General features: G+C 47.3%; 1 protein-coding gene across 1 annotated transcript; it reads right to left on the bottom strand.

The window, feature by feature from the left end:
- Nucleotides 1-14: 14 nt before the first annotated feature.
- SERHL2 (serine hydrolase like 2) lies at nt 15-27,623 on the bottom strand. Its single transcript, XM_038756813.1, has 12 exons — nt 27,534-27,623; nt 25,788-25,937; nt 25,569-25,682; nt 24,178-24,219; nt 23,443-23,462; nt 22,637-22,711; nt 18,604-18,716; nt 14,720-14,799; nt 6,578-6,612; nt 1,612-1,694; nt 979-1,075; nt 15-347 (listed from the first exon to the last, which is right to left on the bottom strand). Exons 1-12 carry the CDS (start codon nt 27,583-27,585, stop codon nt 228-230), a joined length of 981 nt encoding a protein of 326 aa, XP_038612741.1. The 5' UTR covers nt 27,586-27,623; the 3' UTR covers nt 15-227.
- Between the last annotated feature and the right edge of the window lie 269 nt (nt 27,624-27,892).

The following is a 27,892-nucleotide window of genomic DNA, read 5'->3' as shown; positions in this document are numbered from 1 at the left end:
CACGGTTGGGTCACAGACTTTAATGTCACCAGATTCAGGCTCTTCTCTCTTTTAGCGCTTACGACTCAGTAGCTATCGCCTCCACGGGGCCCTGGCTCTTGACATCGTCGTTTTTCCGTCGGCTTTTAGGGCTCTTATAAGTATGAAGACACACTGGTCCATGGGCCAAGCTGCCAAGAAGGTCTTCGTGGTCTGAGTGACCAGTCAGCTGGCCGTGAACAGCAGGGCTATAGCCTGGCACCCAGCTTGGGCCCACTTTCTAAGAAGGAGCCAATCATCCCAGCTACTACCTGAGGCGCGTTCAGGTGGATGTAGTGGTTGCCCGTTACGGTCACAAATTTGAATCTCTAGGGAAGGAAAATATCATGAGGTGTGATTAGGAGGGAGTTCCTGTAAATGGGAAGCAGCGGGGCCTAATGGATCGAACACGGGCTTGGGAGTAAGAAGGACTTGGGTTCTAAACCCAGCTCTGCCATTTGTCTGCTATGTGACCTCAGATAAGTAACAAATTCTCTGCCTCAGTTACCTCGTTACCTCACCTGTGAAATGGGGATTAAGATTGTGAGCCCCAAATGGGACAGGGACTATCTAACCTGATTAGCTTTTATCTACCTCAGTGCTTAGTACAGTGCCTGGCACATATCTCAAAATACCATAAAAATTGCCCCCTCAGCAGTGTCCCATGGTGAGCGTATATACTTTTGGAAGTCGGGTTAGTCCCAAGGAATGAGATGTCCTTTCACTGGAGGGCATGGGCCAGCGTGGCTGCTCTTTCCTCACTAAATTTAAAGGCTCTGGGGGATTGAACCTCGCGTTGTCACTCTGTTAAGGTCCTGACTTCAGAGATATGTTTCTAGGCGACCGATGGGGCGGGCTAAACGATGCCATACTGGGCAGTCTTGGGTGGGGCCTATGGATTTAGGGTAGCCCCCCCTCCCAGAAACCAACCCTCAAACCCTTGGTCACAGCCCGCCTAACCTCTTTCAGGGCGGACTTCAGTAAGTCCACCGTTGACTCCACCAACTTCCCGTCTTGGTCGTCTTCTCTTCTCAAGTTGAAAAATCCCCTGGTGGACCTGGAAAACAAGGTGGCTCCCAGTATTCCCCAGGGGTCGGATTGGAGCAAGACTTGGGAGGTTTCCATGCCCTTTCCCCTGGCTGGAGGGAGGTGAGGTCAACCACTCCATCCTGATCCCCCCACCCCCACCATTCTTTGCATCTGTTATATGGTTATATTGTACTCTCTCGAGCGCTTAGTACGGTGCTTTGCCCTCAGTAAATATGATTGAGAGCCTCCGTGCCCCTTGGTGACTTCGCCTCCTCGGCCCGGCCCTAGCAGAGATCCCATGGCTGAGGGGGGTGGTCCCAGCTGACCACCAGAATCAATCAATCAATCAATCATATTTATTGAGCGCTTACTGTGTGCAAAGCACTGTACTAAGCGCTTGGGCAGTGCAAGTTGGCAACATATAGAGACAGTCCCTACCCAACAGTGGGCTTACAGTCTAAAAGGGCAGAAAGGCCCCCCTCCACTGCTAATTGTCACCGGGAAAATGGATGGACTGAAAAGATGTGAAACAGGGCCCCCCAGGAGCTGGCGTTGAATTCCTACTTGATCAGCAGGATCCGGGCCTGGGTTTTCTTGATGAAACTCAGGAATCTGGCCTGGCTAATGAATTCAATGCACGACTCCATCTACAAGAGCAAGAGAGGAGGGGGGCACGTTAGCCTTAGCCAAAAGGGATTCCACAACAAAGGCTTGGACTGGTTTGCCGGCAGCCCTCTCTGCCCCAAAGCAGACCCCCGTCCTCCCCTGCCGCAGACCTGCTACAAGAAGGAAGATGGAGCACTCTGCATTTAGGCCTCCTTCCTTTAGTTGGTGCTCCTTTATTATTTCCATATCTGTAATTTCTTTCTTTTAATGTCTGTCTCCCCCTCTAATAACGGCATTTATTAAGTGCTTAGTATGTGCAAAGCACTGTTCTGAGCGCTGAGGAGGTTACAAGGTGATCAGGTTGTCCCACGTGGGGCTCACAGTCTTCATCCTCATAGATGAGGTAACAGGCACAGAGAAGTTGTGACTTACCCAAAGTCACACAGCTGACAATTGGCAGAGCCGGGATTTGAACCCATGACCAAAGCCCGGTCTCTTTCCACTGAGCCACGCTGCTTCTCTGGACTAGAAGCTTGCTGTGGGCAGGGGATGTGTTCATTGTTATATTGTACTCTCCCAAGTGCTTAGTACAGTGCTCTGTGCACAGCGCTGTATAAGAGAAGCAGCATGGCTTAGTGGAAAGAGCCTGGGCTTGAGAGTCAGAGGTCGTGAGTTCTAATCCTGGCTCCTCCACTTAGCTGTGTGACTTTGGGCAAGTCACTTAACTTCTCTGTGCCTCAGTTACCTTATCTGTAAAATGGGGATTAATATGGTGAGCCCCACTTGGGACAACCTGATTACTTACCCCAGCGCTTAGAACAGTGCTTGGCGGCTAGTAAGTGCTTAACAAATACCATCGTTATATGATTGACTATTTTCTCCTGGAAACTTAGGCAGGTGTGTTCTGTTGGCATGTTTCACTCACACAGTCTACACTTCAGTGAATTACCATTACTGTGGGCAGGGAATAATAATAATAATAATAATGATGGCATTTATTAAGCGCTTACTATGTGCAAAGCACTGTTCTAAGCGCTGAATATGAATGAAGGGATTGTGTCTATCAACTCTGTTTTATTGTCCTCTCCCACTTAGGACAATGTTCTGCACACAGAAAGTGCTCAATAAATGCCACTGATTGACTGATTACTGAACCTGGAATTGTGACCCTTTAAGCAGTTACTGGGGTTGACCCCCTGAATGTGCTAACCCTCAATCAATCAATCAATCGTGTTTATTGAGCGCTTACTGTGTGCAGAGCACTGTACTAAGTGCTTGGGAAGTACAAGTTGGCAACATATAGAGACAGTCCCTACCCAACAGTGGGCTAACCCTCCCTTTGTTCTTTTTTTTTATGGTATTTGTTAAGCACTTACTCTGTGCCAGGCACTGTTCAAAGCGCAGGGGTATATACAAGATAATCAGGTTGGACATAGTTCCTGTCCCATTTGGGGCTCACAGTCTTAATCCCCATTTTACAGATGAAGGAACTGAGGCCCAGAGAATTTATCAGCTGTGTGACTTTGGGTAAGTCACTTAACTTCTCTGTGCCTCAGTTACCTCATCTGTAAAATGGGGGATTAAGACTGTGAACCCTACGTGGGACAACCTAATTACCTTGCATCTCCCCCAGTGCTTAGAACAGTGCTTGGCACATAGTAAGTGCTTAACAAATACCATCATTACTATTATTATTATTAAGTGACTTGCTCAACGTCATACAGCAGGCATTAATTTATTCATTCGTATTTATTTAGAACTGCTTAGCACATTCATTCATTCATTCAATCGTATTTATTGAGCACTTACTGTGTGCAGAGCACTGTACTAAGTGCTTGGAAAGTACAATACAGCAATAAAGAGAGACAATCCCTGCCCACAAAGGACTCACAGTCTTAGAAGTGGGGGAGATGTGCATCAGTACAAACGAACACATCAATATAAATAGAATTATGGATATATATGGTCATGGGTTCTAATCCCGACTCCGCCGCTTGTCAGCTGGGTGACTTTGGGCAAGTCACTTAACTTCTCTGTGCCTCAGTGACCTCATCTGTAAAATGGGGATGAAGACTGTGAGCCCCCCGTGGGACAACCTGATCACCTTGAAACCCCCCTGCCCCCAACGCTTTTAGACTGTGAGCCCACTGTTGGGTAGGGACTGTCTCTATATGTTGCCAACTTGTACTTCCCAAGCGCTTAGTACAGTGCTCTGCTCACAGTAAGCGCTCAATAAATACGATTGATTGATTAGAACAGTGCTTTGCACATAGTAAGCGCTTAACAAATACCGTCATTATTTTGAGAAGCAGCATGGCTCAGTGGAAAGAGCGCAGGCTTGGGACTCAGAGGTCATGGGTTTGAATCCCGGGGCCGCCACTTGTCAGCTGTGTGACCTTGGGCAAGCCACTTAACTTTTCAGTGCCTCAGTTCCCTCATCTGTAAAATGGGGATGAAGACTGTGAGCCCCCCGTGGGACAAACTGATCACCTTGTATCCCCCCAGCGCTTAGAACAGTGCTTCACACATAGTGCTTAATAAATACTATAATTAATAATATATATGTACATACGAAAGTGCTGTAGGGTGGGGAGGGCGGGAGAGCAAAGGGAGCGAGTCTTGGTGACGCAGAAGGGAGGGGGAGATGAGCAGACATGTGGAAGAGCCGGAATTAAAACCCGGGTCCTTCTGACTCGGGCCACGTTGGTGTTTCTGTGGGGGCTAGGGGTGTTGTGAAAGTTTGGGGTGCGGTGTTGGAGATGGAGAACAAGGAAGTTTTCCAAGAGCACTTAGATGGCAGCAAGCGATTTGATAATGTAGATTGAAAGATAAGATTTCATAAAAAGAAATGCCAAGATATACATATATATGTACATATGTTTGTACATATTTTTTTACTCTATTTATTTATTTATTTAATTTATTTCTACATATCTATTCTATTTTATTTTGTTAGGATGTTTGGTTTTGTTCTCTGTCTCCCCCTTTTAGATTGTGAGCCCACTGTTGGGTAGGGACTGTCTCTATATGTTGCCAATTTGTACTTCCCAAGCGCTTAGTACAGTGCTCTGCACATAGTAAGCGCTCAATAAATACGATTGATGATGATGATGAAGATTGGAACGGGTATGAACTTGGCGATTCTTTTCGGTCTTTCATCAGATCTCAGGGGGACTAATTCAGTTCGAAGTTTGTCTTGATTTTAGTAGAATCCCGTCGGGCAACCTTGATTCCTAGTGGATTCAAGCCCAGTGTTTGGGGCTGGTCCTGGGAAATGGGGCTAATCTGTGGCTGGTTCTTAATCTGCAGCAGAGGTGGGGAGACTGGGGCCTCCTTTTATCATCAATCGTATTTCATCAATTGTATTTATTGAGCGCTTACTGTGTGCAGAGCACTGTACTAAGCGCTTGGGAAGTACAAGTTGGCAACGTATAGGGACAGTCCCTACCCAACAGTGGGCTCACAGTCTAAAAGGGGGAAACAGAGAACAAAACCAAACATACTAACAAAATAGAATAGATATGTACAAGTAAAATAAATAGAGTAATAAATCTGTACAAACATATATACATATATACAGGTGCTGTGGGGAAGGGAAGGAGGTAAGATGGGGGGGATGGAGAGGGGGGTGAGGGGGAGAGGAAGGAAGGGGCTCAGTCTGGGAAGGCCTCCTGGAGGAGGTGAGCCCACTGTTGGGTAGGGACTGTCTCTATATGTTGCCAACTTGTAGTTCCCAAGCTCTTAGTACGGTGCTCGGCACACAGTAAGTGCTCAATAAATACGATTGATTGATTCTTTTGGGGAACTCCTCAAGTAGGGGTTTGGTGACAAGGAAGAAGGGAAGAGATCCCAGGGAGAGAACCTCACAATCAGTCAACCCATCAGGGGCATTTATTGTTTACTGTATGCAGAGCTCTTTAATAATAATAACAATAATAATATAATAATGACATTTATTAAGTGCTTACTATGTGCAAAGCACTGTTCTAAGCGCTGGGGAGGTTACAAGGTGATCAGGTTGTCCCACGGGGGGCTCATAGTCTCAATCCCCATTTTCCAGATGAGGTAACTGAGGCACAGAGAAGTTAAGTGACTTGCCCAAAGTCACCCAGCTGACTATTGGCGGAGCCAGGATTTGAACCCATGACCTCTGACTCCAAAGCCTGTGCTCTTTCCACTGAGCCACGCCGCTGTACTAAGCTCTTGGGAGAGTACGATAGTGATGGTTAAAGTGATTCCTGTTCTCAAGGAGTTTATAATCTCATGGAGTAGACAGAAAAACAATTACAGAAAAGGGAAGCAACAGGGTAGAATCAATCAATCAATCAATCGTATTTACTGAGCGCTTACTGTGTGCAGAGCACTGTATTAAGTGCTTGGGAAGTACAAGGTGGGTAGAAGGATATTTTCATCAGTGCTGTGAGGGTAGGGTGAGAATCAGATTGCCTAATAATAATAATAATAACAATAATGGCATTTATTAAGCGCTTACTATATGCAAAGCACCGTTCTCAGCGCTGGGGAGGTTACAAGGTGATCAGGTTGTCCCACGTGGGGCTCACAGTCTTAATCCTCATTTTACAGATGAGGGAACTGAGGCCCAGAGAAGTTGAGTGACTTGCCCAAAGTCACACAGCTGACAGGTGGCGGAGCCGGGATTGGAACCCATGACCCCCGACTCCAAAGCCCAGGCTCTTTCCACTGAGCCACGCTGCTGTCTAGGGGGTAGAGACTCAAGCGCGTGGGTGATGATGGGGGGAGACGAGAGCTCAGTCAGGGAAGGCTTCCTGGAGGAGGTGTGATTTTAGTAGGGCTTTGAAGGTACTGGTCTATTGGACGAAAAGGGGAAGGAGTTCCAGTTGGTGGTGGTAGACAAGATTGAGAGGCCCAGTAAGTAGTTAAAACCAAGGCAAATGACACTTACTTGTTTAAGTCTCCTGTCCCTGTTGAGCACCAGACCTAAGAAATGAGAAAGAAAGTGACTCAGGCGACCACATTGTCTTCCTTCATCATCATCATCATCATCATCAATCGTATTTATTGAGCGCTTACTGTGTGCAGAGCACTGTACTAAGCACTTGGGAAGTACAAGTTGGCAACATATAGCTTGCCCTCTGTCCTATTGCGGGGGTGGGGGTAGTGTCCCCTGCTCCCCATTCATTCAATCGTATTTATTGAGCGCTTACTGTGTGCAGAGCACTGTACTAAGCACTTGGGAAGTACAAGTTGGCAACATATAGCTTTCCCTCTGTCCTATTGCGGGGGTGGGGGTAGTGTCCCCTGCTCCCCATCCATTCAATCGTATTTATTGAGCGCTTACTGTGTGCAGAGCACTGTACTAAGCACTTGGGAAGTCCAAGTTGGCAACATATAGCGACGGTCCCTACCCAACAGCGGGCTCACAGTCTAGAAGGCGGGAGACGGACAACAAAACCAAACATATTAACAAAATAAAATAAATAGCATTAAAAAAATAAAATAAATAGGGCTTACTGTGTGCAGAGCACTGTACTAAGCGCTAGGGAAGTCCAAGTTGGCAACATATAGAGACGGTCCCTACCCAGCAGCGGGCTCACAGTCTAGAAGGGGGGAGACGGACAACAAAACCAAACATATTAACAAAATAAAATAAATAGCATTAACAAAATAAAATAAATAGGGCTTACTGTGTGCAGAGCACTGTACTAAGCGCTTGGGAAGTCCAAGTTGGCAACGAATAGAGACCACCATCCCCACCCTGGGCCTGGGGCCCAGCTCCAGGCAGGAAGTGGGAGTTTGTGGGGATTTTATTGGCTCACAAAGAAGACACTCTGGATTTCCCACTCCCGGGACACACGAGAAGCAGCGTGGCTCAGTGGAAAGAGCCCGGGCTTTGGAGTCAGAGGTCATGGGTTCGAATCCCAGCTCCATCAACTGTCAGCTGTGTGACCTTGGGCAAGCCACTTCACTTCTCTGGGCCTCAGTTACCTCTCTGTAAGATGGGGATTAAGACTGTGAGCCCTCCATGGGGCAACCTGATCACCTTGTAACCCCCCCAGCGCTTAGAACAGTGCTTTGCACATAGTAAGTGCTTAACAAATACCATCATCATCATCACCAGAAGTGGAGTCACGCCGAACTCCAACCCGGGCCAGGGGGATCCAGGAAGGCTGGGGCCAAAATGGGAGGATCCGGCCTAGCTCGAGCCACTGAACTGGGCGTGGGTCTCGCCCCCCATCATCATCACCAATCGTATTTATTGAGCGCTTACTATGTGCAGAGCACTGTACTAAGCGCTTGGGAAGTACAAATTGGCAACATATAGAGACGGTCCCTACCCAACAGTGGGCTCACAGTCTAAAAGGGGGAGATAGAGAACAAAACCAAACATACTAACAAAATAAAATAAATAGAATAGATATGTACAAGTAAAATAAATAAATAGAGTAATAAATATGTACAAAAATATATATATATATACAGCTGCTGTGGGGAAGGGAAGGAGGTAGGATGGGGGGATGGAGAGGGGAAGGAGGGGGAGAGGAAGGAAGGGGCTGAGTGTGGGAAGGCCTCCTGGAGGAGGTGAGCTCTCAGTAGGGCCTTGAAGGGAGGAAGAGAGCTAGCTTGGTGGATGGGCAGAGGGATTGGGGGCATTCCAGGCCCGGGGGAGGACGTGGGCCGGGGGTCGATGGCGGGACAGGCGAGAACAAGGTACGGGAAGGAGATTGGCAGCGGAGGAGTGGAGGGTGCGGGCTGGGCTGGAGAAGGACAGAAGGGAGGTGAGGTAGGAGGGGGCGAGGGGATGGATGGACAGCCTGGAAGCCCAGGGTGAGGAGTTTCTGCCTGATGCGCAGATTGATTGGTAGCCACTGGAGATCCAAAACTGGCTTTTCTGGACTGGGGCCAACCTGATTTTTGGGATGGCGAAGCGGGGGAAGGCAGTGTCTGCACTGCCTCGGGTCACACATGCGCTGGTGGGACTCGTCGTCCCCCACCAGAACGAGTGGACGCGTGTGCGATAATAAAATCGCAGTGGTATTGAGCACTTAGTGTGTGCAGAGCACTGTATGAGATGCTTGGGAGAGTACAATATAACAGAGTTGGTAGGCACGTTTTCTGGAGAAGTGCCCTCCTTGCCAAAGGCTGTGAGAATACAGGGGAGTACGGGCCACTTTTCTCCTTCCCTTCCCCACAGCACCTGTATAGATGAGAAGCAGCGTGGCTCAGTGGAAAGAGCCCGGGCTTTGGAGTCAGAGGTCATGGGTTCAAATCCTGCCTCGGCCACTTGTCAGTTGTGTGACTTTGGGCAAGTCACTTCACTTCTCTGGGCCTCAGTTACCTCATCTGTAAAATGGGGATTAAAATTGTGAGCCCCCAGTGGGACAACCTCATCACCTTGTAACCTCCCCAGCGCTTAGAACAGTGCTTTGCACATAGTAGGAGCTTAATAAATGCTATCATTATTATTATTATTCTCTGGGCCTCAGTTCCCTCATCTGTAAAATGGGGATTAAGACTCTGAGCCCCACCGTGGGACAATCGGATCACTTTGTAACCTCCCCAGCGCTTAGAACAGTGCTTTGCACATAGTAAGCGCTTAATAAATGCCATCATTATTATTATATATGTATGTATTTATTACTCTATTTTACTTGTACATATTTATTCTATTTATCTTATTTTGTTAATATGTTTTGTTCTCTGTCTCCCCCTTCTAGACTGTGAGCCCACTGTTGGGTAGGGACCGTCTCTAGATGTTGCCAACTTGGACTTCCCAAGCGCTTAGTACAGTGCTCTGCGCACAGTAAGCGCTCAATAAATATGATTGAATGAATGAATGAATGGGGGTCCAGTTGGGTTGGGATCCAGGTGAGGTCTGAGGCGGTATTGGGCTAATGGGTTGGGAGACTTTCTCATCATGGGGGTGGGGGTGAGAGAGATATAAATCAATCAATCATATTTATTGAGCGCTTACTGTGTGCAGAGCACTGTACTAAGCACTTGGGAAGTACAAGTTGGCAACATATAGAGATGGTCCCTACCCAGGTGCTCAGAATGCATTACAGTAAAAATTCGTGAGAAGCAGCGTGACTTGGGAGTCAAAGGACCCGAGTTCTACTTCTGACTCTTCCACTTGCTTGCTGTGTGACCTTGGGCAAGTCACCCAACTTTTCCATGCTTCAGTTTCCTCCTCTGTAACATGAGGAGTGGAAAGAGCGCGGGCCTGAGTCAGAAGGACCTGGCTTCTAATCCCAGCTCCGCCACACTCATTCAATCGTATTTATTGAGCACTTTATGTGTGTAGAGCACTGTACTAAGCACTTGGGAAGTACAAGTCGGATGACTGCTGTCTGACCTTGGGCAAGTCACTTAACTTCTCTGTGCCTCAGTTCCCTCATCTGTAAAATGGGGATTAAGACTGTGAGCCCTGTGTGGGACAGAGACTGTGTCCAACCCAATTATCTTGTAACTACCCCAAGGCCTAGAACACTGCCTGGTACTTAGTAAGCGCTTAACAAATGCCCGTTGTTGGGTAGGGACCATCTGTATATAATAATAATAATGATGATGGCATTTATTAAGCGCTTACTATGTGCAAAGCACTGTTCTAAGCGCTGGGGAGATTACAAGGTAATCAGGTTGTCCCACGTGGGGCTCACAGGCTTAATCCCCATTTTACAGATGAGCTAACTGAGGCACAGAGAAGTGAAGTGACTTGCCCAAAGTCACACAGCTGACAATTGGCGGAGCTGGGATTCGAACCCATGACCTCTGACTCCAAAGCCTGCACTCTTTCCACTGAGCCACGCTGCTTCTCTATATGTTGCCAACTTGTACTTCCCAAGCGCTTAGTCCAGTGCTCTGCACACAGTAAGCGCTCAATAAATACGATTGAATGAATGACTGAATGAATGAATCCCCATTTTACAGATAAGGTAACTGAGGCCCAGAGAAGTGAAGTAACTTGCCCACAGTCACCCAGCTGACAAGAGGCAGACCCAGGATTTGAACCCATGACCTCTGACGCCAAAGCCCGGGCTCTTTCCACTGAGCCACGCTGCTTCTTAAGACCATGAGCCCCATGGGGGACAGGCACTGTGCCCAACCCACCAACTTTGTAGCTACCCCAGTGCTTAGGACAGTGCCTGGCACATTCCCAAGTGCTTAGTACAGTGCTCTGCACACAGTAAGCGCTAAATAAATACGATTGATGATGATGATGATGAGTGTAAATGCTCAACAAATGCCCCCCCCCCCCACCCAAAGCAAACAGACAATAGTAAGCGGTTATCAAGTACCACAAAAAAGACAAAGACGCCCAAACATCCACTAAGAGGCAGCATCACCCCTGGACCTTAGACGGTGAGCTCACTGTTGGGTAGGGACTGTCTCTATATGTTGCCAATTTGTACTTCCCAAGCGCTTAGTACAGTGCTCTGCACATAGTAAGCGCTCAATAAATACGATTGATGATGATGATGATGATGGACCATGTTGTATGGCATTTCGAGAAACAGCGTGGCTCAGTGGAAAGAGCCCGGGCTTGGGAGTCAAAGGTCACGGGTTCAAACCCCGCCCCGCCACTTGTCAGCTGGGTGACTTTGGGCAAGTCACTTCACTTCTCTGGGCCTCAGTTCCCTCATCTGGAAAAAGGGGATGAAGACTGTGAGCCCCAAGTGGGACAACCTGGTCACCTTGTAACCTCCCCAGCGCTTAGAACAGTGCTTTGCACATAGTAAGCGCTTAATAAATGCCATTATTATTATTATTATTATTATTATTATTTCCTGGCGTTCTCAGCGCATGGGTCCCTCTGGTACCCAGAGAACCCCCTGGGCAGCCCTCCATCTCCCGGGATTGTGGCTCCCGAAAAAGGAAGGGGTAGCCGCCAGTCCCGTGGGACTACGGGAAGGAGTGACTGTCCTCCTCTCCATCCCCCCCATCTTACCTCCTTCCCTTCCCCACAGCACCTGTATATATGTTTGTACATATTTATTACTCTATTTATTTATTTATTTTACTTGGACATATCTATTCTATTTATTTTATTTTGTTAGTATGTTTGGTTTTGTTCTCTGTCTCCCCCCTTTTAGACTGTGAGCCCACTGTTGGGTAGGGACCGTCTCTAGATGTTGCCAACTTGTACTTCCCAAGCGCTTAGTACAGTGCTCTGCACACAGTAAGCGCTCAATAAATACGATTGATTGATTGATTGATAATTTTTTTTTATAGCAGGAGCAGAGTGGCGCAGCGGAAGCATGCTGGGCCCATAACCTAGAGGTCAATGGATCGAAGCCATCGTCTGCTAGTTGACTTTTCCCCCTCCTCCCCCTCTCCACCCCCCCCCGCCTTACCTCCTTCCCTTCCCCACAGCACCTGTATATATGTATATATGTTTGTACAGATTTATTACTCTATTTATTTTACTTGTACATATCTATTCTATTTATTTTATTTTGTTAATATATTTTGTTTTGCTCTCTGTCTCCCCCTTCTAGACTGTGAGCCCGTTGTTGGGTAGGGACCATCTCTATATGTTGACAACTTGTACTTCCCAAGCGCTTAGTACAGTGCTCTGCACACAGTAAGCGCTCAATAAATATGATTGATTGATTGATTGATTGATACATGCTCCCTCCCGCTTAGAATGTGAGCCCCATGTAGAACCCAACTGTCTCCTATTTACCCTCGCACTGAGTACTATCATTCATTCATTCATTCAATCAATCAATCAATCGTATTTATTGAGTGCTTACTGTGTGCAGAGCACTGTACTAAGCACTTGGGAAGTACAAGTTGGCAGCATATAGAGACGGTCCCTACCCAACAGTGGGCTCACAGTCTAGAAGGGGGAGACAGAGAACAAAACAAAACATATTAACAAAATAAAATAAATAGAATAGATATGTACAAGTAAAATAAATAAATAGAGTAATAAATCCGTACAAACATGTATACATATATACAGGTGCTGTGGGGAAGGGAAGGAGGTAAGGCGGGGGGGATGGAGAGGGGGAGGAGGGGGAGAGGAAGGAGGGGAATTCAATCGTATTCATTCAATCGTATTTATTGAGCGCTTACTGTGTGCAGAGCACTGTAATAATAATAATGGCATTTGTTAAGCACTTACTATGTGCAAAGCACTGTTCTAAGCGCTGGACTGTTCTAAGCGCTGGACTAAGCGCTTGGGAAGTACAAGTTGTCATTCATGCATTCATTCAATCATATTTATTGAGCGCGGACTGTGTGCAGAGCACTGTACTAAGGGCTTGGGAAGTACAAGTTGGCAACCTATAGAGACGGTCCCTACCCAACAGCGGGCTCACACTCTAGAAGGGGGAGACAAAACAAAACATATTAACAAAATAAAATAAATACAATAAATATGTACAAGTAAAGTAGAGTAATAAATATGTACAAACATATATACAGGTGCTGTGGGGAGGGGAAGGAAGTAAGGCGGGCTCCCCAGCGCTTAGAACAGTGCTTTAAGACTGGGGATTCAGACCGTGAGCCCCCCGTGGGACAACCCGATCAACTTGTAACCTCCCCAGCGCTTAGAACAGTGCTTTGCACATAGTAAGCCTTAATAAATACCATCATTATAATTATTATCCCCTGCCCACAGCGATATCACAATCTAGAAGGGGAGACAGGCATTAATATATATACATAAATAAATTAATTAATAAACAAATACATGACAGATCTATACATATGTGCTTAATAAACGCCATTATTATTATTATTAGTTGGCCTGTCAGGCTGTGGCCCTCCCCGCTTCCGCACCCATTTCCTTTCAGTCATATTTATTGAACGCTTACTGTGTGGAAAGTACTGGACTAAGCGCTTGGGAGAGTACACTGTATCAACAGACACAGTCCTGCCTGCCACGAGCTCACAGTCTAGAAGGGGAGACAGGCATTAATAGAAATAAATAAATAAATGAATTACGGATATATACAGAGCTTGGCACATAGTAAGCGCTCAGCAAATACAACTATTATTGTTATTATTATTATTATTCACTTGGTTATAATGAAGACTTTCTCAAGAAGCAGCGTGGCTCAGTGGAAAGAGCCCAGGCTTGGGAGTCAGAGGTCATGGGTTCAAATCCCGGCTCTGCCACTTGTCAGCTGTGTGACTTTGGGCAAGTCACTTCACTTCTCTGGGCCTCAGTTCCGTCATCTGTAAAATGGGGATGAAGACTGTGAGCCCCCCCGCCACCGCCCACCCCCCCCCCCCCCGTGAGACAACCTGATCACCTTGTAACCTCCCCGGCGCTTAGAACAGTACTTTGCACATAGTAAGTGTTTAATAAATGCCATCATCATCATCCTTCATTCATCCTCCCTCCCATCCCCACAGCACATATGTATAGATCTGTCAATCAATCGTATTTATTGAGTGCTTACTGTGTGCAGAGCACTGTACTAAGATCTGTCCTTCATTTATTTGTTTATTAATTTATTTATTTATGTATATTAATGCCTGTCTCCCCTTCTAGATTGTGAGCTCACTGTGGGCAGGGGACAATAATTATAATAATAATGATGGTATTTATTAAGCGCTTACTATGTGCAAAGCACTGTTCTAAGCGCTGAGGAGGTTACAAGATGATCAGGTTGTCCCACGGGTGGGGGCTCACAGTCTTCACCCCTATTTTACAGATGAGGTAACTGAGGCCCAGAGAAGTGAAGTGACTTGCCCAAAGTCACATGGCTGACAATTGGCGGAGCCGGGATTTGAACCCATCGCCTCTGACTCCAAAGCCCGGGCTCTTTCCACTGAGCCACGCTGCTTGCTGTCTTGTATTCTCCCAAGCGCTTAACACAGTGCTTTGCACACAGTAAGTGCCCAGTAAATGTGATTAAATGACTGAATAAATGAATGATCGGTAGCTGGGCTGGCCAGCACCATATCCTACGGTGGGATAAGGGGGTTTCTCTTTACAGCCTCTAGACTGGGAACTCACTGTGGGCAGGGAACGTGTCTATTGCTGTATTGTCCTCCCCTAAGTGCTTGGTACAGTGCTCTGCGCACAGTAAGTGCTCAATAAATACGATTGACTGACTGACCGGCTCACCTCCAGCCTCCTCTCTTGCCCCTCTCTGCAGTAAGATCTTCTCACCGTCTTCTCCTACTTGGGGATTTACTTTCCGGGACCTGGAGGAAAATGAGCAAGGTTCTCCTTCAGTAACGGCCAGGGACAGGGCGGGGACGAGAAGAGAGAGAGAGGATGGAAAGAAAGGTGGAAGGGAAGAAGAGGTTTCCAAACAAAATAATAGTAATATTGATTTTGGTTTATTTACTCGTCAGATCACATTGGGCCAGCAAAATGCCTCCATCTGGGAGTGGCGGGGAAGGGAGGAGGAAGGTGAGAGGAGAAGAGGAGGAAGAGAAGGCCTCTGAGGGAAGCTTATTGATTGAGAGTTTCAACTTCACAAATTTTGGCTGGAATTCTCAGCTGATCAGTATGTCTGCGTTCTTGTCCCCTTCCCCTCTACCCTCCTCTTCCTCCCTCTCCTTCGCTCCCTGCCAGGGCCACAATAGTCTGCGGGGAGTTTTGGAAGAGATTTGGTCCTCCTGTAATTTTCAACTTGACACCCTAATTTAAGCCGAGGTTGTCATCTCGCCACCGACTTCTCATCCACGTCCTGCCTCTGGCCTGGAGCTCCCTCCCTTCTCATATCTCCTTCCCTTCCCCACTGCACCTGTGTATACGTATATATGTTTGTACATATTTGTTACTCTATTTATTTATTTATTTTACTTGTACATATCTATTCTATTCATTTTATTTTGTTAGTATGTTTGGTTTTGTTCTCTGTCTCCCCCTTTTAGACTGTGAACCCACTGTTGGGTAGGGACTGTCTCTATATGTTGCCAACTTGTACTTCCCAAGCGCTTAGTACAGTGCTCTGCACACAGTAAGCGCTCAATAAATGCGATTGATGATGATGATGATGATGTCTCTGTCCTCTAATTTACAAAAAGGTGAATTTCTCCCCGAATAATATGCTTTCTGATGATGTTGTGGGTCTCACCATCAGAGCCCATTTGTGTGAGGACGTGTTAGCCAACGGGAGTGCGTGCACTCAATTCCACCAGAATTTGCATTTTCACTTTGAGCATTTGGCTAGAATGCTGTTGAGCATTCTACAGCACCTGTATATATGTATATACATGTATATATGTATGTATATATACATGGGCAAGTCACTTAACTTCTCTGAGCCTCAGTTACCTCATCTGTAAAATGGGGATTAAGACTGTGAACCCCACATGGGACAACATGATCACTTTGTATCACCCCAGCGCTTAGAACAGTGCTTTGCACATAGTAAGCGCTTAACAAATGCCAACATTATTACATTATTATTATATACATGTATATACATGTATATATGTATATATATAGCACCTGTATATACCTGTATATATATATTCCCCACAGCACCTGTATATATGTATATATGTTTGTACATATTTATTACTCTATTTATTTTACCTGTACATATCTATTCTATTTATTTTATTTTGTTAGTATGTTTGGTTTTGTTCTCTGTCACCCCCTTCTAGACTGTGAGCCCACTGTTGGGTAGGGACTGTCTCTATATGTTGCCAACTTGGACTTCCCAAGCGCTTAGTACAGTGTTCTGCATACAGTAAGCGCTCAATAAATACGATTGACTGATTGATTGATTGATTGTTGAGGGAATTAAGGCATATTCTCCTGACAACGGGAGCCTGTTTGGCAATTGGTTGTCTCAAGGTGAGAACAAAGGGTTGTGGGTTTACACGGGGTGTGAGATATTCTGAGTGCTACAGTGTCAGTTAACAGGGTCTATATGAGAACTTGTTGACCATGGGGTGTCCGGGGTCAAGAACTGCATTGGGTCATGAAGAAGCAGCATGGGCTAGTGGATAGATAAGATACATATATGTATATATGTTTGTACATATTTATTACTCTATTTATTTTACTTGTACGTATTCTATTTATTTTATTTTGTTAATATGTTTTGTTTTGTTGTCTGTCTCCCCCTTCTAGACTGTGAGCCCACTGTTGGGTAGGGACCGTCTCTAGATGTTGCCAACTTGTACTTCCCAAGCGTTTAGTACAGTGCTCTGCACACAGTAAGCGCTCAATAAATACGATTGAATGAATGAATGAGCCAGGGAGCCAGAAGGACCTGGGTTCCAGGCCTGGCCTTGGCAGTCGCTTGCTGCGTGATCTTGGGCAAAAGACTTCACTTCACTGTGCCCCAGTGACCTCCTCTGTAAAATGAGGATTAAGACTGTGAGCCCCACGTGGGATGTGGACTGCGTTCAACCTGATTAGCTTTGTATCTACCCCAGGGCTTGGCACAGTGCCTGGAACATAATAAGCTCTTAACAAATACTGCAAGAAAATAAAAATTAAAACAAAGGTCAACCGTGGGCAGAGATGGGGAGAAAGGAGGTGAACAAGTGACCCTAGAGTAAGTAATAATAATAATGTTGGTATTTGTTAAGCGCTTACTATGTGCCAAGCACTTGGGTAGATACAAGGTAATCAGGTTGTCCCACTTGAGGCTCACAGTCTTCATCCCTATTGTACAAATGAGGTAACTGAGGCACAGAGAAGTGAAGTGATTTGCCCAGAGACACACGGCTGACAAGTGGCAGAGCTGGGATTAGAACCCATGACCTCTGACTCCCAAGCCCGGGCTCTTTCCATTAAACCACGCTGCTCCTCAGCAGTGTTTCTCAAACTGGGACCTGGGGACCTGTGGAAAGTTGTGGGGGGAATTCTGGGGGTCTGGGCGAGGGCTGGAGACTAGTCATGGAATTCCACCAGAGATTTGCAGTGATGGTGCCTGGGTGGTTCGGATTTTTTTTATATATATATTTGTTAAGCTCTTATTCATTCATTCATTCAATCGTATTTATTGAGTGCTTACTGTGTGCAGAGCACTGTACTAAGCGCTTGGGAAATAAAAGTCGGCAACATTTACTTCCTAAGCACTTAGTACAGTGCTCTGCACACAGTAAGCGCTCAGTAAATACGATTGATTGATTTAGAGACAGTCCCTACCCAATAATGGGCTCACAGTCTAGAAGGGGGAGACAGACAACAAAACAAAACATGTAGACAGGTGTCAAAATCATCAGTGCAAATAGAATTAAAGATAGATGCACACCAACTTGTACTTCCCAAGCGCTTGGTACGGTGCTCTGCACACAGTAAGCGCTCCATAAATACGATTGATTGATTATGACGAATCAGGCACTGAACTAATCACCGGGGTAGATACAAGTTAATCAGGTTAGACCCAATCCATATCCAGCATGGGGCTCGCCATTTTAATCCCCATTTTACAGGTAACTGAGGCAGAGGCCCTACTGAGAACTCACCTCCTCCAGGAGGCCTTCCCAGACTGAGCCCCTTCCTTCCTCTCCCCCTCATCCCCATCTCCATCCCCCCATCTTACCTCCTTCCCTTCCCCACAGCACCTGTATATATGTATATATGTTTGTACATATTTATTACTCTATTTATTTATTTTACCTGTACATATCTATTCTATTTATTTTATTTCGTTAGTATGTTTGGTTTTGTTCTCTGTCTCCCCCTTTTAGACTGTGAGCCCACTGTTGGGTAGGGACTGTCTCTATATGTTGCCAACTTGTACTTCCCAAGCGCTTAGTACAGTGCTCTGCACACAGTAAGCGCTCAATAAATACAATTGATGATGATGATGAGGCAGAGAGAAGTTATGTGACTTGCCCAAGGTCTCACAGCAGACAAGTGGGGGAGCCAGGATTAGAACCCAGATCCTTCTGATTCCCAGGTCTGTGTTCAATCCACTAGGCTAGGCTGCTCTGAGTGATTTATTAGCCACCCTTCCGACGGACTTAACTGCCGCTCTCCGCTGCCCTGTTTCACCCCACGGCCTTCCCTGTAAAGGAGAGCCAATAACTCACCTCTCCAGCATATCGGGAAGGCGGAGCACTGTTGGGGGACGAAATGGAGTAGTCTCTACCTGCATCATGTGCTCAATCATCTTCCGCTTGTAGCTCAGGAGGTTCTCAATCTCCTAGACACGGAACAGCAGCCTGTCACAGAAGCCCAGCCCCTCAATCCTGTGAGCTCGTTGTCAGCAGGGAATGCGCCCATTTATTGCTCTATCATCCTCTCCCAAGCGCTTCATACAGTGCTGTGCACACAGTAAGCGCTCAATAAATACAATGAATGAATGAATGAACGCGCTTAGTACGGTGCTCCGCACATAGCAAACGCTCAATAGATACCACTGATTGATTGAGAGCCCAGCAAGGATCATGGGGGGAGTGGAAGAGGATGTCATTTAGGGGCCCAAGTGAGGAGGGATGGGGTTTAGAGGATTTTATAATCAACTCTGGGGGAGTCAGGGACCTCGTTCTCGCCTGTCCCGCCGTCCACCCCCGGCCCACGTCCTCCCCCTGGCCCGGAATACCCTCCCTCCACACATCCACCAAGCTCGCTCTCTTCCTCCCTTCAAAGCCCTACTGAGAGCTCACCTCCTCCAGGAGGCCTTCCCAGATGAGCCCCCTTTTCCCTCTCCTCCTCCCCATCCCCCCCACCCTAACTCCTTCCCATCCACTAAGCACCTGTATATATATTCGTACAGATTTATTACTTTATTTTACTTGTACATATTTACTATTTATTTTGTTAATGAGGTGCATCTAGCTTTAATTCTATTTGTTCCGACGATTTTGACACCTGTCTACATGTTTTGTTGTGTTGTCTGTCTCCCGCTCCTAGACTGTGAGCCTGTTGTTGGGTAGGGACCGTCTCTATATGTTGCCGACTTGTACTTCCGAAGCGTTTAGTACAGTGCTCTGCACACAGTAAGCGCTCAATAAATCCAATTGAATGAATGAATGAATGAATGAAGAAAACTAGCCCTGCCGCACCCGCCGCCCACCCCATTTTAGGACTATCTAAGCCACTACTTTTAACCTGGCTTTTTGGCTGCCATTTACACGCTCTGGGAGAGAGAAAGGGGATCTGATTGTACCAGAACATCCTTGGTTTTGGAACGAGACTGGCTCAGAGGGTAGGTGTCGCAGGATAGTCTGGGCCCTCAGGGCATGGACTTGAAAGGTCTGTGTCGGCTGGGTCATTCTGTACTAGGTGATTTGAACTCCCCTTAGGGGTCTGGGTTAGAGTTCCACATTGGACCCCCAAATTAGTTGCCTCCGGGGGTTCCAGAATGGTGGATAACCCAGAACCTTGTGGCGGGGCTAAGAACCCACTCAGGTCTGGAGACTAGGCCTGGACCACCACCCCAGAAGATCTGCTTCCCCCAGAAATGGGCCTCCAAGTGAACAACTGAGTCATGAACAGCGTGACTAGGCTGACTCCCCCATTAAACCCAAATGGAAGGGGGAGCTGGCCATCCATCACCGCCCGGTTCAACTCCCCACCCACGATTCCAGGAAATGGTCCCGGCCCTCGTCCCCCTCTCCATCCCCACCGTCTTACCTCCTTCCCTTCCCCACAGCACCTGTATATATGTATATATGTTTGTACATATTTATTACTCTATTTATTTTACTTGTACATATCTATTCTATTTATTTTATTTTGTTAATATGTTTGGTTTTGTTCTCTGTCTCCCCCTTCTAGACTGTGAGTCCACTGTTGGGTAGAGACTGTCTCTGTATGTTGCCAAATTGTAATTCCCAAGTGCTTAGTACAGTGCTCTGCACACAGTAAGCGCTCAATAAATACGATTGATTGATTGATTGATTGATTGATTGCACGTCTGGCTTAGACCTCTGTGAGCTGCCCCAGGAGCATCCTCCTTCCCACAGACCCCAGGAGGAGGACAAGCAGCGTCACATCTTTCCAGCCTCCCTGGAGGGCAACAGTTTAACCGGTTTAACGGACAAGTGCTTGAGGACGTCATTTCCAGAGTGACATGACTTCTACTAAGAGAACATTTCCTCGTGTTCCCGGCTGTGTATCTAGCAGGCCTGACTGGCAGGGTGGCAAAGGGCATAGTGATAGATTGCCGTCTTGTCAATTGGTGGTCAAATGGGCAGGGGAGTTAGAGTCTGCCCGATCCATCTGGGCAGAAAACTACCTACTCCAGCCCCCGACCATGGCCTTCCGCACTGGGTGTCTCACGTGTGCGGATGTGTGTGGGGGTGTGTGTATACATGTGTCCCTCCTCAGAGGAAGATCAATGCTCTGCCTACACAGCGGGGCTGAATTTCACAGTGCGGCCCCCCCTGCCATCCGTCCGAGGCCCCTTGTGCCCCCTGACAGGCATCAGGGTGCGATGCTGCCAGAAGAGGCAATGCCATCGTTTTCTTCCGGTTGGTTCTAGGTTGCCGGGATCTGCGGCAAGTTTGGCCATGCCAGCTGAAGCACTGCCGCTGACACAGTCCCTCCCCATGTTAGGGAATCCACTGCCCCTCTCTCCTCTCAAATGGGCAACAGGGAATAATAATAATAATAATAATTATGGTATTTGTTAAGTGCTTACTATGTGCCAGGCACCGTACTAAGCGCTGGGGTGGAGACAAGCAAATCGGGTTGGACAGTCTCTTTCCCATTTTTAATTTAATTTTAAATTAAAATTAATTTAATTTTACAGATGAGGGACTTGAAGCCCAGAGATGTGAAGCGACTTTCCCCAGGTCCCACAGCAAACAAGCAGAGGAGCTGGGGTTAGAACCCAGGTGAGCCCACTGTTGGGTAGGGACCGTCTCTATATGTTGCCAACTTGTACTTCCCAAGCGCTTAGTACAGTGCTCTGCACACGGTAAGCGCTCAATAGATATGATTGAATGAATGAATCCACGGTACCACGCTGTTTCTTAGAGTCAGAACATCCCTCAAATGCCCTAATGGCTTAAAAAGTCCATCCACATCTGGTCCTGGGTGCTTCCAGCTATAGCTGTTCCCTGTTCTTCCCCCACTAGCAGTAGCCGCTGTAGTAAGCACTGGGATAAATATAAGATAATCTGGTTGGACACAGGCCCTGTCCCACGTGGGGCTCACGGTCTTAATCCCCATTTTCCAGATGAGGAAACTGAGGCCCAGGCAAGTGAAGCGACTTGCCCAAGGTCACACAACAGACCTAAAATCCAGCTCCTCCGACTCACAGGCCTGTGCTCTTTCCATTAAGCCATGCTGCTTCTCTTCTTCTGCCAAGAGGCAGAGCAGCATGGAGCCAGAGCCAGATTAGGACTTAAGCACTTAGTACAGTGCTCTGCACACAGTAAGCGCTCAATAAATACGATTGAATGATTGAATGAATAAGGGCAGCTCAGGGAGATGGGCTTGTTAATAGCCACCACCCCGCCATGATGCGGGCAAGGCCAGAGGCAGCAAGGAGAGGAAGCCTCCCCCCTGCTTCTTTCTACACTCAAAGCGAAAAGTCGGCACTCCTATTTAGTACTAATAGTATTTCCCTGCTCTGCTTCTCTCCTGCTGGGTGACATACAACAAATCACTTCACGTCTCTGTGCCTCCTTTTCCTTATCTGTAAAATGGAGTATATAAAATATCTGTCCTCCCTCCCTCTTAGTTTCGACCCCCTTGTAGGACGAAGACTGTTCATTCATTCATTTTGTCGTATTTATTGAGTGCTTACTGAATGCAGAGCACTGAACTAGGCTCTTGGGAGAGGACAGTATAACAATAAACAGACACAATCCCTGTCCACAATGAGATTCTTCGAGCCGATTCTCTTGTACCTCCTCGCAGCGCTGTGCAGAGTGCTTGGCTCATAGTATGCACTTAAAAATGCCACTCTCATTATTATGCTTTATTCAGTAGCTACTGCAAGAACAGCCACATCCCAAGTACTATTTAGCAGGGAGCTAACTTTAGTCTGGCTTGGGAAATATCGCTAAGGGGATTTATTGTGTCGGGCGAAATGGTCATAGCCCCCTTAGTGAAGCTCTAGCATATTCTCCAGGGAGTTGGTAGTGGATGTCTGCATCTGGGTCTTCTTACCTTGGTTTCCAGGATGAAGGGAAGAGAATCCAGCAGAATGAGTTTATACACCATGTCAGGGAACATGCAGGAAAACTGGAGACAGATAACAATCACGGCGGTATTTGTTAAGCGTTTACTGCCTGCCAACCACTGTACTAAGTGCTGGGGTGGAAGTTGGACCTGTCCCTCATCGTGCTCACAGCCTAAGTAGGAGGGAGACCAGGGGTAGAAGCCCCATTTTACAGATGAGGAAACTGAGGCTCAGAGAAGATAAATGAGTTGCCCAAGGTCACCCAGCAGGCAGGTGGCAGAGCTGGGATTAGAACCCCGGTCCTCTGACTCCCGGGCTTGAGCTCTTTCCACTAATCCCAGTTCGAATTCCGGCTCTGCCACTTGTCTACTGTGTGACGTTGGGCAAGTCACTTCACTTCCCTGTGCCCCAGTTCCCTCATCTTTAAAGTGGGGAATGAGGCTGTGAGCCTCATATGGGACAGGGACTGTGTCCAACTCGGTAGCTTGTATCCACTCCAGAGCTTAGTACAGTTCCTGGCACATAGTTAAGTGCTTAACAAATACCATTACTAGGCCACGTTGCTTCCTGTTTTAGGAGGTGAGAAGAAAAACGGGGGAGCTCTTAGTGCTTAGTACAGTGCTCTGCACACAGTAAGCACTCAATAAATATGACTGAGTGAATGAATGAATGAAAGTGCTGGTCACATGGCAAGCATTGAACAAATACCATAAACATTATTATTATTATTATTATTATTATTATTATTATTCAAGGAGGAGCAACGGGCTGGTGGAAAGACTGTTCTACTCACCATTCCTCCAACAATTCCACCTGGGAGGAAGAAAAGGAAACTCCTGAAATAAGGTGAACCCAAGAGCCAAACAGCTGCCTCTGTCCCCCTGCTCTCCTTTCCCCAACTGCCTGAGCAGCTGCCCCGGCAATGCCCGCTTAGAACGGGAACCCGTTTTGCAAACCTGAGCCAGGGAAGGGTCTCAGGTCTGACTGAATCAATCAATCAATCAGTCGTATTTATTGAGCGCTTACTGTGTGCAGAGCACTGTACTAAGCGCTTGGGAAGTACAAGTTGGCAACATACAGAGACGGCGCCTACCCAACAGTGGGCTCACAGTCTAGAAGGGGGAGACACAGGACAAAACGAAACATATTAACAAAATAAAATAAATAGAATAGATATGTACAAATAAAATAAATAAATCAATAGAGTAATAAATCCGTACAAACATATATACAGGTGCTGCGGGGAAGGGAAGGAGGTAAGGCGGGGGGATGGAGAGGGGAAGGAGGGGGAGAGGAATGAGTGGGCTCAGTCTGGGAAATTCTGGCCCTCCCGCTTTCCCAGAAGGGCGTGGAATTCCACTCCATCACCTATTAGAATTGCCACAAAATCACACCCCAGCCGGGGCCTCACCCAAAGCCATCCCCCAATACCCCGCTGCAGCCCACCCCGGTAGAAGCCCCTGAACGCTGTCCTGTGGGCCTGCCCCTTTGGACTTTTCAGGACTCTCTGGGGGCTGGATTCACTCACCAAAACTATGGGTGATGAGAGAAAAACGGTTCCACTTCAAGGCTGAAAGACAACAGAAGAGCAGCCAGCGCTGATTCGAGAGGCCTAGCGTTGCCCCACTTCACCGGCCTTAAATTATTTGGAAAATTCCACAAACTCCCTCTCCCCACAGCACTCCCCCCAGGCCCTGGCTGACTAAAGCCCTCACCAGAATCAATCAATCAATCGTATTTATTAAGTACTTACTGTGTGCGGAGCACTGTACTAAGCGCTTTGGAAGTACAAGTTGGCAACATACAGAGACAGTCCCTACCCAACAGTGGGCTCACAGTCTAAAAGGGGGAGACAGAGAACAAAACCAAACATACTAACAAAATAAAATAAATAGAATAGATATGTACAAGTAAAATAAATAAATAAATAACTAGAGTAATAAATATGGACAAACATGTATACATTTAAACAGGTGCTGTGGGGAAGGGAAGGAGGTAAGGCGGGGGGGATGGAGAGGGGGGCGAGGGGGACCAGAAGAATACCAAATGGGCAACCAGGAAGTACCAACAAGACATTCTCTTCACTCCAGCCATTCAAAAACCACTGACAAGGGTCCTCCTTCACCCCCCACATCAGGCCTGGGACCAGAGGAGGCTGGACAGAAGCAGATCGACTCTTCCCCTGTCTTCCCCTTCCCCCTTGTCAGTCTGCTTCCCAATGGACCAGGGACGGTCTCCTCTGATGCCGGGGGGCAGACCATAGGTGATCCCAGTGCCCCTCTCCCCCTCAACCCACTGGCTGTTAAGGCCTAACGAGAGGAGGCCCCACAGGAGACCACAAGCTTAAGTCTGAAAAACTCTTGCTTCCCTGGACTGAAACAAGTAGCTTTCGATTCATAATGAGAAATTCCCCCAAAAGACTGGTTGCTAATCCCCATTTCATTCACCAAACCGAAGACAGGGCTGCTTTCAATAATGTTGTAGAGAACAGGGGTTTGGGCTTCAGTTTTTCCGGGAAAGTTTGCTTGCCTCAGCAAACTCAGTTTGGGGCCCACCATCCCTTTCGTCTCCTCTTCCTCCTCCTCCTCCCTTCCTCCTCCTCCTCCTGTCCCCCTGCATCTCCACTGGAGCGTCTGGGGTTGTGATAAACGCATCAGGCCAAGGGGCCGATGGGATGCACAGAGAGATGATTCCCCCATCCTGGATCATCATCATCATCATCATCATCAATCGTATTTATTGGGCGCTTACTGTGTGCAGAGCTCTGTACTAAGCGCTTGGGAAGTCCAAGTTGGGAACATATAGAGACAGTCCCTACCCAACAGTGGGCTCACAGTCTAAAAGGGGGAGACAGAGAACAAAACCAAACAAACTAACAAAATAAAATAAATAGAATAGATATGTACAAGGCAGACTCACAAGTCACCACTCTGAGAACGTCGCTCACAAAGTCTTCAAAGTGATACAGGACCCCCGGGGCCCGGTGGGATGACAGACCGTGACCTCTGAAATCCATCGCCACATAATGAAATCCTGGAGGAGAGGGAGACGGAGTCACAGAGTGGTTGCTCTCCACTCTTCCCCTGCCTTTCCCCATCAGCCCTTTCTGGCAAAGCTCAAGGCCCAGCTCTTTCCTACCTGGAGGCAGCAGAGGGATGAGGCGATCAAAGGTGTTGACGTTGTCCAACCAGCCGTGCAGACAGAGCACGGGCTGGCCCTGGGAGGACCCCCAGGCCTTAATGGCGATGTGTCCCCAGGGGACTGAGATCTTCAGTTCCTTGAACATCCCTGAAAGAGCAGGGTAGCAGGGCATTCATTCGTTCAGTCGTATCTGTTGAGCGCTTACTGTGTGCAAACCACTGTACTGAGCACTTGGGAGAGTCCAATATAACCGCAGCTCCTTTAGCTAGCCCCAGGTGACTCCTCCCTCTCCTCAGTCCCTCAGCTCCCCACAACCCCTTTTTGGATCACTTCCTTACTTAATAATAATAATACTAATAATAGTATTTGTTAAGCGCTTACTATATGTTAAGCACTGTTCTAAGCTCTGGGGTAGATACAAGATAATCAGGTTGGACACAATCCCTCTCCCACTTGGGGCTCACAGACTTAATCCCCATTTTACAAATGAGGTAACTGAGGCACAGAGAAGTGAAGTGACTTGCCCAAGGTCACAGCAGACAAGTGACGGAGCCAGTATAAGAACTCAGGTTCTTTTGATTTCCAGGCCTGTGCTTATCCAGTAGTCTACTCTGCTTTCATTCATTCATTCATTCATTCATTCACTCGTATTTATTGAGCACTTACTGTGTGCAGAGCACTGAACTAAGCATTTGGGAAGTACAAGTCGACAACATATCGAGATGGTCCCTACCCAACAACAGGCTCACAGTCTAGAAGGGGGAGACAGACAACAAAACAAGTAGACAGGTGTCAATACCATCGGAATAAATAGAATTATAGCTATATACACATCATTAATAAAATAAATAGAGTAATAAATAGGTGCAAATATACACAAGTGCTGTGGGGAGGGGAAGGGGGTAGGGCCGAGGGAGGGAGGGGGAGGGTGATGGGGAGGGAAGGAGAGGAAAAGGTGGGGGGCTCAGTCTGGGAAGGCCTCCTGGAGGAGGTGAGCTTTCAGTAGGGCTTTCAAGGGAGGAAGAGAGCTTGTTTGGCGAATGTGTGGAGGGAGGGCGTTCCAGGCCAGGGGAAGGATGTGGGCCAGGAGTCGACGGCGGGACAGGTGAGAACGAGGCCCGGTGAGGAGGCTAGCGGCGTCAGAGGATCGGAGGGTGCGGGCTGGGCTGGAGAAGGAGAGAAGGGAGGTGAGGTAGGAGCGGGTGAGGGGATGGAGAGCTTTGAAGCCGAGAGTGAGGAGTTTTTGCTTCATGCAAAGGTTGATAGGCAACCACTGGAGATTTTTGAGGAGATATACTTGATTTACTTGATTTCCACTCTAAATAAGTAATGCTCAGGAGCTGCTACAAATCCAGCTGTCTGGGACTTCTTCAGGGGGCCCCAAGGGTGAGGGTCTCATAATCCCCTTGAACTACTTGTCTGCTGTGTGACCTCGGGCAAATTACTTAATTTCTCTGTCCCACAGTTCCCCCATCTATAAAATGGGGAATAAGAGTATGAGCCCCACAGGGGACATGGACTGTGCCCAACCTGATTAGCTTGTAACTACGCCAATGCATAGTTCAGTTCCTGGCACATAGTAAGAGTTTAATAAATAATGTTTTCAAAACAAATCCTTCTCAGCTCCCTCACCCTACTCCTTGCTTGGTTCTCAGCCCAGGACCAGAGCCAACCCAGACCAATTCTCTTGCCCTAACTCTACGGTTGGAGACCCTGGGAGCAGTTCTAGGCCCGGAGTCTGACCTGTTTCCATTTCGGGGAGCGTCCTCTCTCTCACTTCGGCTCTACCTGTCATCTGGATCCAAGACTCCCAGAACAGGTCAGGCTGTTTCTTTCTTCCCAGACTGGAATGGAAACTGACTTGGCCCTTGCTCCACCCCTGTAGTCCCATCCTTTTCTGGCTCCTCCTTCCTCGCACTGGAACAAAGTCCAAAGTCAGGACCACTTATGTCATGCTTCCTAAGAGCAGCCAAATTTGCCGGAATCATCTTCATCGACGCTCACGTTTCATCATCATCATCAATCGTATTTATTGAGCGCTTACTGTGTGCAGAGCACTGTACTAAGCGCTTGGGAAGTACAAGTTGGCAACATATAGAGAC

The sequence above is a fragment of the Tachyglossus aculeatus genome, chromosome 14 (assembly GCF_015852505.1).
Source record: "Tachyglossus aculeatus isolate mTacAcu1 chromosome 14, mTacAcu1.pri, whole genome shotgun sequence".
In the NCBI taxonomy this organism is placed as follows: Eukaryota; Metazoa; Chordata; class Mammalia; order Monotremata; family Tachyglossidae; genus Tachyglossus; species Tachyglossus aculeatus.
Note: the sequence above shows the minus strand (reverse complement) of the source record. Positions and strands in the feature narration are given on the sequence as shown.